Consider the following 14,173-nt stretch of genomic DNA (forward strand, 5'->3'; position numbering starts at 1 on the left):
TTAAACAATGAGCAATCAACTATGTCCTGACAGCTTCATAAAGCTTCTTTTAAAAAAACCCACAGAAATCTCCACTTCACAATCATATTTGGAGCTCTGATCTAGGAAAGAAGGGTTAAGATGAAGTTTCAGAAAATCATAGACGATTGTCACCCTCCCGGGGAAACCTCAGGGCTAAAATTCATCCTTCCCTCCCACAAAGAGCCACCTGAATGGCTTTAACTACCCAGGGAATCCAAACAATCAATCTTGTTCAGGTTCTGTTACTTTTATCATATTAATTTAGAATTGACAGTTCAATGGTTTTATATCCTGATGGGCCCATTATCACACAACTTCAGAGAGGTTGTGTGATAAGAGCTAACATTAGGTTAGCTCTTTGGGCTGCATTAGGAATCTATTTTTAATTTCTCTGATACACTCAGGAAAAATCTAAAAAAGTACTAAATACTTCCCAAAAAAGGGCACAGGTGGGCATGATTTACTTCATCGAAGAGCTGGCCTTCAGTCCCATGCCTTTCTGCTCACATACCCACACCCTCTGGGCCTGAAATACAATCTCTCAGTGCTTCCGGGCATCCCACATTCCTCAAGGCCTCCAAGCACCCTACGCCCAGTCTCTGCCTAAAAGGCCCTTCCCCTCCTTTAGCTCAAGAATTCCTATTGTCTGGGGAGTCTGGGTGGCTCAGTTGGTTAAAGTGACTGACTGCCTTAGGCTCAGGTCATGATCCCCGGGTCCTGGGACTGAGCCCCGCAATGGGCTCTCTGCTCAGCCGGAAGCCTGCTTCTCCCTCTCCCTCTCCCCCTGCTTGTGTTCCCTCACATGCTGTCTCTCTCTCTGTCAATTAAATAAATAAAATCTTAAAAAGAATTCCTACTGTCTTTCAAAAACCACTTCAAATGAGACTTCCTGATGCCTTCCCTGGGGTTCCTGCTGGGGTTCTTGCTCTCTCTTCTGGGCTCCTACAGCAATTCTTATATGCACTTTATCAACAGAATTAACCACAAGGTGGTTAAGAGGATGGCCTATGGAACCAAACTGCTTTGGTTCAAATCCCTGCTGTGTCCATTACTTACTCCCTTTGGGCCTCAGTTTGCTTATCTGTAAGATGGCAACAACATTATCTGCCTCCTGGGATGGTTATAAGGACTGAGCTAATACAGATAAAGGACTTAGTCCAATGCCCGGTACATCATAAGTTCTCAATAAATGTAAGCTATTACTAGCACAATGTATCAAAGTAATTTGATTAGCTGTCTTTTCTGTCACACTATGAACTCTCTTAGGGTAGTGACTCTTTGTTGAATTAATTCAGAGACTGGGTCAGCATTTAATCAAAAATAGTGTGCTAACTTTAAGCCAGGCAACTGCTAGGTGTTAGGAATACAAAGATGAGTTAAATCAAGTCCTGGCCGTCAAGGATCTTGCAGTCTTGCCTATTCACACAAGGTATACATAGAGGACTTCAATGAATAGAGACTGAGTTAATGTGGGGGCCAGCTACTATCAATTCTGTTTACAGAATGAGTCATAAGAAATCTGGAGGGCGCCTGGGTGGCTCAGTCGTTAAGCGTCTGCCTTCGGCTCAGGTCATGATCCCAGGGTCCTGGGATCGAACCCCACGTCGGGCTCCCTGCTCAGCGGGAAGCCTGCTTCTCCCTCTCCCGCTCCCCCTGCTTATGTTCCCTCTCTCACTGTCTCTCTGTCAAAATAAATACATGAAATCTTAAAAAAAAAAAAAAAAGAAACCTGGAAATAACTTCATTTGAATAAATAGGGAACTTACTCCGAAAGCTAATATACCAAGAGTTAATAATCAATAATACTTGCAAAGTTATTAAGATTGAAAAGTACTATATCATCTAGCTCTGCAGAAGCTCTGGCTAACTCTATTTAGACTAAAACAAAGAAAATCTATGTAAATTTTTTTTTTTTTTAAGATTTTATTCCTTTATTTGAGAGAGAGAGAATGAGAGAGAAAGTACATGAGAGGGGGGAGGGTCAGAGGGAGAAGCAGACTCCCCACTGAGCAGGGAGCCCGATGCGGGACTCGATCCTGGGACTCCAGGATCATGACCTGAGCCGAAGGCAGTCGCTTAACCAACTGAGCCACCCAGGCGCCCTATGTAAAATTTTTAAAACACCTGTTTTTTTTTTTTTAAATTTTAAGCAAGTAACACATTTTGCCTTTAGTCTTTAACTTTAACTTTAAAAAGTTAAAACTGAAGTTCTCCTCAAAGGTGATGACTCATCGAATAATTTCATATGCTGTGTTTTATCTCTGCAGTCGCACGTGTACACATATACGGAAATATGCAGCATTTTGTGTGATTATTAGAAAATTTACACAAATGGTATCACAGTTTGCATTACTCTGCATTTTATCGTTATTACACAGATTCCTATATATACACAGGTATGTTTCTTGACTACGTTCCTATACCACTAATCTGTGTTCTATTCTTGTGCCAATTGTCACGATGCTTTCATTGCTGTGGTTTTGTACGTTTTGACATCGGGTGGTGTATGTCTAACCTCACTGTTCTTGTTCAAAAACATCTTGGATACTTTACATTTCCATATAGGAAGTAACAATGGCATAGTGTTTCGACATCTATGTATCTAGGTTTTCAAGTGTAGGGATGTAAAATCATTAATAATAATATTCTCTTATGGCTCTAACGTTCCTCTGTTTTTAGTAACAGTCTCTCCCCTTTGCTCTCACAGTTTTTTGGGACCTTCTTTTCAACTTGATCGACTCTGCCAAATGTCAGTTCCTTTCCAAGAACCAAAACTTAGTTTTACATTTAGTTTTACTAATTTGTTGTTTGCTTTCCAATTCACTGAATTCTGTTTATCTTTATCCCATTGTGTCTTATTTACAATCTTTCTTGTATTCTAAAAAGAAAATACATTTTAGGCTATAAATCTCCCTCTGAGTACCATTTTTGCTGCAACCCTGTAGGTTTAATTTATAGAGATCTGAATTCTGTAGGGTACTTGTAATTAATTTTTAAATAGTTTACAATTTCTATTTTATCTTGAAAACAAATACTTGGGAGATATATTCTTACATTCCCAAGTGGAACAAAGTGGTTTTAACTACTTTATTGTTAATTTCTACTTCTGTTACAGTCAGTGAACGTGGCCGTGTGATTTCTGTACGAGATTTCTTTCTGAGCACTTTAAAACATAGTCAGATTTTGTGAATATTCCGTATATGTTTTAAAAGTGTCATAGATACTTGAAAAATGTTCCTATTTTCTGTTTTATCAATCTTGTTAATTGTGGGAACTCGTTTGTTTTTTTTAATCTAACTGAAATGACCATTTTTGGGAGAACACTAAGCCTTCATCTATGACTGCCGTTTTCTCTTTGTTGGTGGTATTTCTAGTAATTTGGGAGAAGTCTACATGCTTACAGAAGTTCACGACTTAGGTCTTCCGGCCAATTACACCTTCCAGCAATATAAAATATCCTTCCCCATATAATAGTCCTTTGTCTTGGATTCAATTTTATCTGATATCAATATTGTTTCACCTACTTCCTTTTAGGGAGGATTTTACCCAGTGTGTCTTTTTCCATTCTTCCATTTTAAACTTTTCCGTGATACTTTATTTTAGTTATATCTCTTATAAACAAGATTTAGCTGGATGGTTTGATGGTTATTTTGATCTCAAGGTGATTTTTTAAAAAGATTTTATTTATTTAAGAGAGAGAGAGAGCGCGCGCACACGCACATGGAGGGAGAAAGAAAAGCAGGCTCCCCGCTGAGGAGGGAGCCCAATGTGGGGCTCGATCCCAGAATGCTGGGATCACGACGTGAGCCGAAGGCAGATGCTTAAACCGACTAAGCCACCCAGGAGCCCCTCAAGGAGATTTTAATGTGCTCACACGTACTCTGATCACCGAAGTATTTACATTTGGGCTGCTGTCCTCTCGGTCACTCTGCTCCAGCCACGACGGGCTTCAGTCTCTCCTGACACATGCCCACTACGTCCCGCTTTGGGGTCTTTGTAGGTGCTGCCCCTCTTCATTCATGTACCTCACACTGCAAGGCATACTATCTCATACTATCTCTTTACTGTGGCTTTTTTTTTTTCTTTAAATAGCCATTATTACCTGAGCAGATAGACTATCTGTAAAGTCTGTTCCCCTCACCACCGTGAGCTCCTGGGAAGTGTGGCCTCATCTGTCGCGTTCACCCCCCCGGCATTCCACCACCTTAGACTGAAAGATTACAGTGTGTCTGGAGGATTCACGAGCCAAACTGGATTTAAGGTTACAGTCTTTTGTGGCTTTACGACTGGCAAAGTGGGAGGGTCTGACTTCTCCTAGAAGCAACATTCACTGTGTGCAGTCTGTTTATAGACTATCAAATACCAACTTCAGCAAATATTGCATTTTCCCGCATCTTTTATTTATGCTTTTATCACAATATCTATTAAACATTAAAGGAAACCTTTGTTGCTTTTCCAATATGGCAAATAAAGTAATTTAATTTCAGAAATGCAAAAGTATTCAATTTCAAAGGAAAATATGAAGGTTTTTTTCAGTATCGAATTCTACCACTCCTGATGAAATTACTTCCTATTTGCCATTTTGGGCAAAAAGTTCATTTCAAAATAGCAACTGCCTTCACAGGAAGAAAGAGAATATCTTTTTTCATAATTAAAACCTGTTAAATGTATTAAACTTCATAACTAAATACTGTTAAATGCCTACTGGAAAATCAGAGAGTGTCTAAGAGATTGCTGAGGGAGACTTTAGTTAGCTAGTCTGACACACAACCGTCTACAAGCTCAGTGAAATTATTCAGAATACTTTTTTCACTCAACAGTTCGGCTCTTTCTTTGCCAAATGTCACTTACAAAAGGACATTTTCCTTATTTTATGTGTTTCTTTGATACCTCCAATTGGAGTACAGGAGACGCAAAAGGAGAGTAAAAAGGAAACTAAAAAATCATGCAATGCTAATAAAATGCAAATATGTCCTTCTCTCTGAATCTCTATAGTACCTAATAGGAAAGAAAGAAGAAACTTATATAAAAATATACTACACTCTAAAAACCGCTTAGGAGCGCCTGGATGGTTCAGTTGGTTAAGCAACTGCCTTCGGCTCAGGTCATGATCTCGGGGTCCTGGGACCGAGTCCCGCATCGGGCTCCCTGCTGGGCGGGAAGGCTGCTTCTCCCTTTCCCACTCCCCCTGCTTGTGTTCCCTCTCTCGCTGTCTCTCTCTGTCAAATAAATAAATAGAATCTTTAAAATAAACAAATAAGTAAATAAAAACCATTTAGACCAGAATTTAGCAAGGTAGAATCACATGTAAGGTAGGTTAGAACACAGATTACTCAGTGCTGACCTCAGAGACTCTGATGCAGTGAGTCTGCGGTGGGGCCTGAGAGTCTGCATTTCTACCAAGTTTCCAGGTGACGCTGACACTCCTGGCCTGGGGATGACACTTTTAAGAAACTGTCTGAGGCTGTTATTTCAAATGCTTGATTTGGGGTTCATGTAAGAGCTATCTAGCAAGAATACCATGACACTAAAAATCCTTTTCAGGAGCTCCTGGGTGGCTCAAGTGTCTGCCTTCAGGTCATGATCCCAGGGTCCTGAGATCGAGCCCCACAGGGAGTTTGCTTCTCCCACTCCCTCTGCCCCTCCCCCCACCCAGCTTGTGCATGCGCGTGTGCTCTCTCTCTTCCTGTCTCAAATAAATACATTTAAAAAAAGTCATTTTCATTTGATCTTCAGTATTTTTTGGAATAGGAGCTCATATACACCCCAGCTAAACTTTCTTTCATTGTTTAGTTTGCAATTCTCTTAAAAGAGAAATTATAAATTAATTCTGTTGAAATTTTGACAGTAAAAATAGAATAAAATTTTTATGGCAGGATGGGGTTGGTTCAAGCCCAATGTGGACATATACATATCCAGAAGATTTACAGCAAGAATCCCAGTGCTGAATGCCACTAAGTGCCAGACAGGTTGGTTAATGCAAATGAATGAAATTGGCCAGACACTGAGAAGACCTGGACCTAAGGAGGGCAGCTGCCGCTCAGCTCCACACAACTGTCCTCCAACCATGTAGGTTTATTATGACTGGCTCTTCTATGTTTTCAAAATAAGCCAGCGAGCCAACATTTCATTTAAAAGTTCTCAAGTTTTAAATACAGGCAGCTACTGAAAGATTTGTGAGCCCTGTATAGGGCACACAAGAAGGTCTGTGGGCTGGATGCTGCCAGTTTGTGAGCTCTGGTGTAGAGGGCGTGGTCTCAGGCCCTCCTCCCACACGGGCCAGGCGTCATCCAGGCTGGGCAATGTGTTCACCCACTCATGGTGCTCACGGCCACTCCCGCCAGCAGTCACCTCCTTCCAGAATGGAAAGCATGCTCTCTAAAGACCCATTAAAGCCCCTCTGCATAAGCAGCTTGCCCGCTGAAACAAGTTCTCCACCAGTGATGCTAGTCTGGGAAAACTACGGCAGAGAGAAGTGAAGTCTTCTAACACGGGAACTACCGATCCGAAAATAATGATTAGAATGACTGGACTTTCAGGATCACTAACTACTATAACATTTAAAAAAAAAAAAAAAAAAAGGAAACTACACCTAGGAATACAGATTTGAGGATTCTGAAGCTTTCTGTCACAATGATGATATCTGGTATCCAGAAGTTATTTCATCTTTGCCTAGAGACTCACTACACTGAGAAAATCAGTCCTTACAAATATGCCGAAGACAACCACGTGGGCAACAGATAAGAACGAAAATGATTCAAATCTCATGAGTCGACTAATAACTGAGTGAATAGCTTATCGTAACAGGTGATGCTAAACAAGTAAATGAGGGCACACGTGATAAAGCAAATGAAGCTGGGCTCTACTGCGGCTTCAGTGGCTCATCAGCTAACCAGCCTCAGGCGAGTTATTCTGGTCCTCAAGCGATCTCCTTTGCTAGCAGTATAAACTGTGGCCTTCCTGCTACTGGACAACAGTAGACATTAGGTTATGGAAGAAGGATGTCATTACCTGGAAGGCCAGTGAGTAGGAGAATGAAAAGCCAGGCCTAGAAAGGCCTCCCAGAATCCAGTTATGACACCCAATCTGAGTTCTTTGATAAACAACAACAGAACCATGACAGAATTTAAGAGTGTAAAAGTTAAAAATCCTTAAAGAGAACATTCTTTTCCAAAAATATTCAGAAAAGGAATGCAGAGTCCTCAGCTTACTTTTTCCCCCAATTTTTTATTGCCTCTACTCATTAAATCTCCGTGAACATTAACAAGTGTCTGTGGTTGAGGGAGAATGTTCCACTGCAGAGAAAGGAAAAACACAGCCAGTTTTTCATAAGAAACTGTGGAGCAATTTAATATTCATCCTCAGGCAAAATTCAGAGTAATCCTCTCAGAGGGCCTAAAATTAGGATAATGATTAGCAAAACAGCAAAGATGCTACAAACCAGCATGAACTGCCCTCTGGTCTAACTCTTAAATAGAAAGTCACAATCCCAAATAAATGATGAAAGACACTGTGTCCTCACTCGATGAGTATTTCTTTTTTTTCTTTTTAAGATTTTATTCATTTATTTGACAGAGAGAGACACAGTGAGAGAGGGAACACAAGCAGGGGGAGCAGGAGAGGGAGAAGCAGGCTTCCCACGGAGCAGGGAGCCCAATGCAGGGCTCGATCCCAGGACCCTGGGATCATGACCTGAGCCGAAGGCAGACGCTTAACAACTGAGCCACCCAGGCGCCCCTCGATGAGTATTTCTTTTACCATTAACGATTCCAAGCTTGACAAAAAGAAAAATGGCAAGTGAATAAAGGATTTTTAAAGCAAAGAAGATGCCACTAATCAGGAGCCCCAGAACTGCTCAAATGTCAGTCAAAGTGTCATCTCAAACTCACAAGGCCCCGGGCTGTTGCCGGCATGGCCAGGGGCTTGCACCGCCTAGGAAAATGCTCTGGCACTTTCGGTGAAGTGCCAGAAGTGGGTGTGTGATATGGCAAATAACCCTCCCCGGCAGACACAACCCTCTACTTCCAGCACTACTTACAAACTCATAGTCTCCATCCTGCGGCACTTTCCAATCTGAGGAGTTCCTCAGGGGACCAGGTACACTCTGGCCGAAGCTGTTGATCTGATTTTCCTTTTCTTTTTGTTCAAAGTATTCAAGGAAAGATGGTTTGGCAGGCTGCATGGTTTCTTCCCTTCCTGAAAGCCAAGAACAATAAAAGGTGAAAAATGGTATCTTCGATTTCAGAGAAGTTTAATAAATACATCTATCTCCAGATTGGCTTCAGCCTCTGTGTTAGTGGCTTTTTGTTAAATAAGGACTCCTACGAGAGTCTAGTGAAAACCACAGGAAAATGCACAAATGCTCACTCCAGATGCTTCTCGTAGAATTTCAGAGGATTTATGGGCCCCCTAAAATACATGCAAATATTTCCCCAGAGCCCCCTTTTTCTGGGTGGAGAGATTTGGGTGGAGGTAACAACTCTGAGTAAGCTGCAAATAGTACTTTGTGGGTCTCCTATAGCAAAAAGTTCCCATGATATTTAGACTGAAAACAGAGAAGCGAGTAAAGATATTGACTTATCATCTATGTATACAACATTTTCTATAGCTAATGGAGTAGGGGAGGGGATAATACAGTAGAGTGACTTCCCTTTGATATTCTCATGATCTGATTGGACTAATAAGAAAAATATGCACACGGGGCGCCTGGGTGGCTCAGCCGTTAAGTGTCTGCCTTCGGCTCAGGTCATGATCCCAGAGTCCTGGGATCGAGCCCCACATCGGACTCCCTGCTCAGCGGGAAACCTGCTTCTCCCTCTCCCACTCCCCCTGCTTGTGTTCCCTCTCTGTCAAATAAATAAAATCTTAAAAAAAAAAAAAAAAAAAGGCAGACTGCTTCTGCTCTAAAAAAAAAAAAAAGAAAAATAGGCATGAAAACACAAATATAAGCAAATCATACTCCATCCACTCCAGGAAATATTATGTAAATTTTAAAACCCTGTTTACAAATGGCTTACAATAAAGCTAGAAGTTGAAGATAAGATACAATATTATATAGAGAGTATGATCTCAACTCTGTAAAATCATATACATAGGAGAAAAAAAAGAGTGGAGGAAAATATACCAAAATGTTAACAGGATTTGTCTCTCATAGTAGATCTCAAGACCTCACTCTTGAGAGGAGATCTTGCAAGCCGGGGTGGTCAGGGAAGACTGGTAGGGGGTGCTTAGGTTGGGTCCCAAAAATCCCTGAGGAAAGAATTAGCAGTTATTAGCAGCAGTTGGCAAATGGAGAATACAGCAGTTACTGGTTGGGAACTGGTGGTGAAAAGAGTAATTTTACCTGGCATGCCTTAACACCCTAGCTAGCTGAATGTACCTACTTCACAGAAGTTCTGCTTCTGATTAGTATTCTAATACTGAGAAGTATGGAAGTTTTTTCCAGGGCTTTCCATGAACATATGGGTTTATACTGCCCTTTTCCCCAGTAACCAGGAAAAGAGAGCAGCAGGTACAGAGCCCTAAGAAGTGGATGGGGAGGGGTCTAGAAGATAAAGACCAGCATCCTTGTTCCATCCTGCAGACATCCTTGGTCCAGCATTCTTCTCTCCCAATGTCTGCTGGTCCAGCTTCAAGCTAGCACCCTGACTGCCTCTCAGACGTTTGTCATCTCACTTTAACCACTGCCAAGTTCAAGGGCAGCCAATCCTAGATTTGTCCACTTCCAGATGCTGCCAAAAGCCTACTTCACTGTTGCCTCCTCACTTATTAGTGATGAAACACAGTGTTTACTAAGACCAGTCAATGATTATATGCTGAATGTGTGTTGTTTTGTTTGTTCTAGGTGCAATATTAAGTGCTTTTCATGCTTATTTTACTTAATCTTAAGTTTAAGGTATTATTTCATAATCTAGTTCTGAAGGAACTACAACAAAATAAAACTTGTCCAAGTGGAGGTGTTTTGGGTTTGCTGACCAGTCCTTTTGTTCAGTGCCCTCCTCTGGGCCCACAACCAACCCCGCGGCAAGCCTACACCCAGTCCTACACATACAGCGAGAGTGTTTAGCGAGCTCCCAGAAGCACACAACCGTGGCAATGGCACCAACTGCCGCTGCAGACAGCAGCCCGTGCTCTTTCATACGGAATCTCCCGCTAGACGGGCCAACCGGCTGAACAGAACAGAAAGTCCTGAAACAAAACAAGAGAGCCCACATGGCTTTCCAAACAGCTAGTTACTTAGAAAAAGACTGAACTGGATCCACACCTCACACCTTTAACCAGGAAAAGTCCACATGGGTAAGAGCTCTGACTGTAAGCACAGGAACCATAAATACTACAAGAAAACTTGTGTGGATGCACTTGAAACCTGGGTGTGGTTTCTGACTATGACAAACCCAGATGCAATGAAAAATGGATAAATAAAAGCCTTTTGTGTGAAGAAAACACATTTTTAAAAATTAGTAAGCACACATATAAGCCAAGACAAAAGACAAATGGTGAACTGGATGAAAATATGTGCAACAAGTACCTTAAATTTTTTTGAAGAAAATTCTTTAAAATTTCTCAAGAGTTCTTGGTTTTAGGCAGATAAGCTCCTACACACAGACATGCACACACACACACACACACACACACACACACACACACACACAATATTCCTAAATCTACCAAAAGATGACCCAAAAAAGGTAGAAAAATGGGCTAAAGACTTGAAAGGATAGTATAGTTGACCCTTGAACAAAGGCACCGACCCCCATGCAGTTGAAAATCACGTATAACTTCTGACTCCCCCAAAACTTAACTATTTGTAGCCTGCTGTTGACTGAAGCCTTACTGAAAACATAAACAGTCGATGAACATACATTTTGTATGTTGGAAGTATTATATACTGTATTCTTATTTTTTTTTAAGTTTTTATTTATTTGACAGAGAGAGACACAGCGAGAGAGGGAACACAAGCAGGCGGAGTGGGAGAGGGAGAAGCAGGCTTCCCGCCCAGCAGGGAGCCCGATGTGGGACTCGATCCCAGTACCCTGGGATCATGACCTGAGCCGAAGGCAGACGCTTAATGACTGAGCCACCCAGGCGCCCCTACTGCATACTTATAATAAAGGAAGCTAGAGAAAAGAAAAAGAAAGTCCTAAGGAAAAGAAAATACATTTATAGTACTATACTGTATTTACCGAAAAAATCTGCATATAAGTGGACCCACAGAGTTCAACCCCATGTGATCAACTGTATACACACAAAGATATCCAATTAGTCCTTAAACATGAAAAAAAATGCTTAAGTTCACACACGGTAAGAGAAACTCAAATCAAACCTATTTAGAGATGTGATTTGTTACATTTCAAAAGGGCAAAAATTCAAAAGCCTGACAACACCCTACCTGTTGGTAAGCCTGTGGGGACACAGGCACACTCATCCATCGCCGAATCGGTGTGCAAAATAGTACAAGCTCTACAAAGGGGATGTGGCAATAGCTGAACATCAAAGTACGAAATGGGGAAGGTACGAAGAATCTGGGTGTGTTGTATTTGAACTGGAGGTATGAACATGACCTCATGCTTAAAAAAAAAAATTCCAAGCATCTTTCATTAAAAAGCCTTAAAGCAATACCACCCCATTATCAATGAGCACAGCTGGTACTCAGATCTTGGTTTGCAAATACCATCTCCCACTCAAAGGAACTAAGGCTTCTTAAGGAAAATAGCTGACTCCAGGTCTAGGGCAGGAAAAGTACCAAGTGGGCCTGGAACATCTTTTGTGCCATAAAAAGCAAGCAATTTCTCAAAAACTAATGGGTACATATGAACAGGAATTAGGAGCCACCGTAGGGGCTCCCACTGGTAAATTTTCGGACACTTTCAGGACCAAAAAGATCTCACTGAATAAAAAGGACCTATGAGCTCAGAGTAACAATCGAACAGTGAAGGGGTATGGGAGAGAACGGTACTGTCAAGAGATTATACCACTTGACAACTGTATTATCGGAACAAAAGAGAATATCCTCTTTTTTTGAGAAATACACACAGATTCTCTCCTTTCTTAGAAAATACACAATGTTTGAGAGTAAGCTGCATATACCACACACCAACCTCTCATTACTTCTGTCATTTCATACTTGTTTACCGATTCATCTTTAAATGTGCAGAGAAATGACTGAAATGAGTTCATCAATAAAAATGGCAACTCTGGCTAAAATAACAGGTAATTTAAAATATGTTCTGTGGAATTGTTACAAAAACCACAAAGACTTTATTTTCTTAAAGCATCATACCCAACAATAAAAATTGTATAATTGGTACTCTATATTTCTATGATGCTTCATTTGTTCCTTTCAGTTGCAATACAGGTGGATCTTGGAAATCCAAGTCTCTAAACCAGAGATGAAACATTAAAGATAACCTTTCTGTGGCTTAATTCTAAACCATATCATAAAAATCAAAGGAATGTTTGTTAAACAAGAGTATAATCATTTGTCTAATTTCTATCACTGTTTAGATGAGAAAATGAAACACTTTTCTTTATATTTGAGTTTTTTCTCTTATTTGATGACGACAGCCCTTACCAGGTCAGTTGAAACCTTCTAATATTGTTGAAGGTAAGTCACCATTATTTGTCTCTTTCAACAGCTAAGGGTCAGAAGTAAGAAACTATCTAAAACATCTTTGCTTTCACCTTTTGATATTAATACCAGGGACTTGATTATACCTGATATTGATTAGAGACCAAAGCTCCAAAAACTAGACAGAATTTTGTAATAAGAGAGTTTTGATCTAATCACACATTCAGACATGAGCTGGAAGTAAAATTCACACATGTATACAAAATGTAATTATAGTCAAATGATTAAATGCTCACATGTACCAGATTACAAAAAAGCTAAAGTTGACTTTGGAGACAGCACTAAAAAAATCCCTATCCTGGGGTTCAAAGATCTAATTTTGGTCCTGGGAAAACCATAGGTTCTGAGCTACAAAAAGAGGCCACTGGACCATTACTTCCTATGTCCCTTTGCAGCTCTGAAAATTTCGTAATTCTACGAATTGGCAGTTTATGCTGAGTTACCAATAAGCACTGAAAAACAGTTCTCATCTCCACAGGGATCGTGACACTTGATGACCTCTAATCTAAAATGTGCCACAGGGGCGCCTGGGTGGCTCAGTCGGTTGAGTGTCTGACTCTTAGTTTCAGCTCAGGTCATGATCTCAGGGTCCTGGGTTCAAGCCCCACGTCGAGCCCCATGTTGGGCTTCTGTGCTCAGCACAGAGTCTGCTTGTGCCTCTCCCCCTGCTCCTCCCTTGCTCATACATGCTCCCTCTCTCTTTCGAATAAGTAAATAAAACCTTTAATAAATAAATAAAATATGGCACAACTGAGATGTGTGTGGGCATAAGTCAAAGACCAGACCAAAGCACAAAACAGTTAGGACTTAACAAGATACTTGTGACAAGACTGTCTCTGACTCTGAGTTTTGTTGTTGTTGTTAGTGGGATTATTTTGGAGGGAAGGCAGGAGCAAGGAAGTCTTTCTTAAAACAGGTGGAAGAAGTGACCAAATTTCCTTGGCCCAAATTGTAATAAAGATATCACCTGGAGATGCTGGTTATAAAAATGTTTTATATAACTAAAGCTGAAGACATGAATGAATCAACTGGTAGGGGAAGCCAACTCAACTGGCAGGAATCAGCATGCATTCCCTCAAAAAAAAAACAGGTGTATTTGTGATTCCTGTATTTAGTGATTCCAGAAATTAACTGCCTGCATCACAATGTTCTTTCTTTATGTGTTAAGAGTGCTTCTTGGATTAGGTTCATATGGAGCAGTCAGTGCTCCTGTTGTGACCAACATTTTCTTAATAACTCTGTAATTAGTTATAGCACCTGTTCTCACTCTGGTTTTAGAGACTGATAATTCTCAGTAACTATATATGCATTACTATAATAATTAACATCTCAGATAGAATGTTTGCAAAAACTGGCCATGATGGTTTCTGCCCAGTATCCTTGGTATCCTCGCCCATTATTAGTGCCCTCCCACAAAGGACTCTGGGCCTGGCCATGTGACTGACTTTGTTCACTGAAACAATAGCAAAAGTCTTACAAGCAGGGACTTGAGAATGCTTGCCCATCCTACTACCATGTGAATAA

General features: G+C 40.8%; 2 protein-coding genes across 5 annotated transcripts in view; one reads left to right on the forward strand and one right to left on the reverse strand.

The window, feature by feature from the left end:
* LOC112827069 (antileukoproteinase-like) overlaps positions 1–14,173 on the forward strand; it is a 381,146-nt gene that overhangs the window by 137,152 nt on the left and 229,821 nt on the right. The window lies entirely within an intron of this gene.
* The window catches only part of STK4 (serine/threonine kinase 4), a 92,402-nt gene that overhangs the window by 33,269 nt on the left and 44,960 nt on the right, over positions 1–14,173 (reverse strand). For 3 of the 4 annotated variants that reach the window (XM_073880363.1, XM_025875572.2, XM_025875571.2), the window contains exon 10: positions 8,060–8,217. In XM_073880363.1, the coding sequence (XP_073736464.1) occupies positions 8,060–8,217 (158 nt within the window). Of the gene's footprint in view, positions 1–7,717; positions 7,796–8,059; positions 8,218–14,173 lie in introns of those variants that run through there. The other variant, XM_073880365.1, reaches the window with a different exon arrangement.

The sequence above is a fragment of the Callorhinus ursinus genome, unplaced genomic scaffold (assembly GCF_003265705.2).
Source record: "Callorhinus ursinus isolate GAN/ISIS: 27379988/994484 unplaced genomic scaffold, GSC_fseal_2.0 scaffold38, whole genome shotgun sequence".
Lineage (NCBI taxonomy): Eukaryota > Metazoa > Chordata > Mammalia > Carnivora > Otariidae > Callorhinus > Callorhinus ursinus.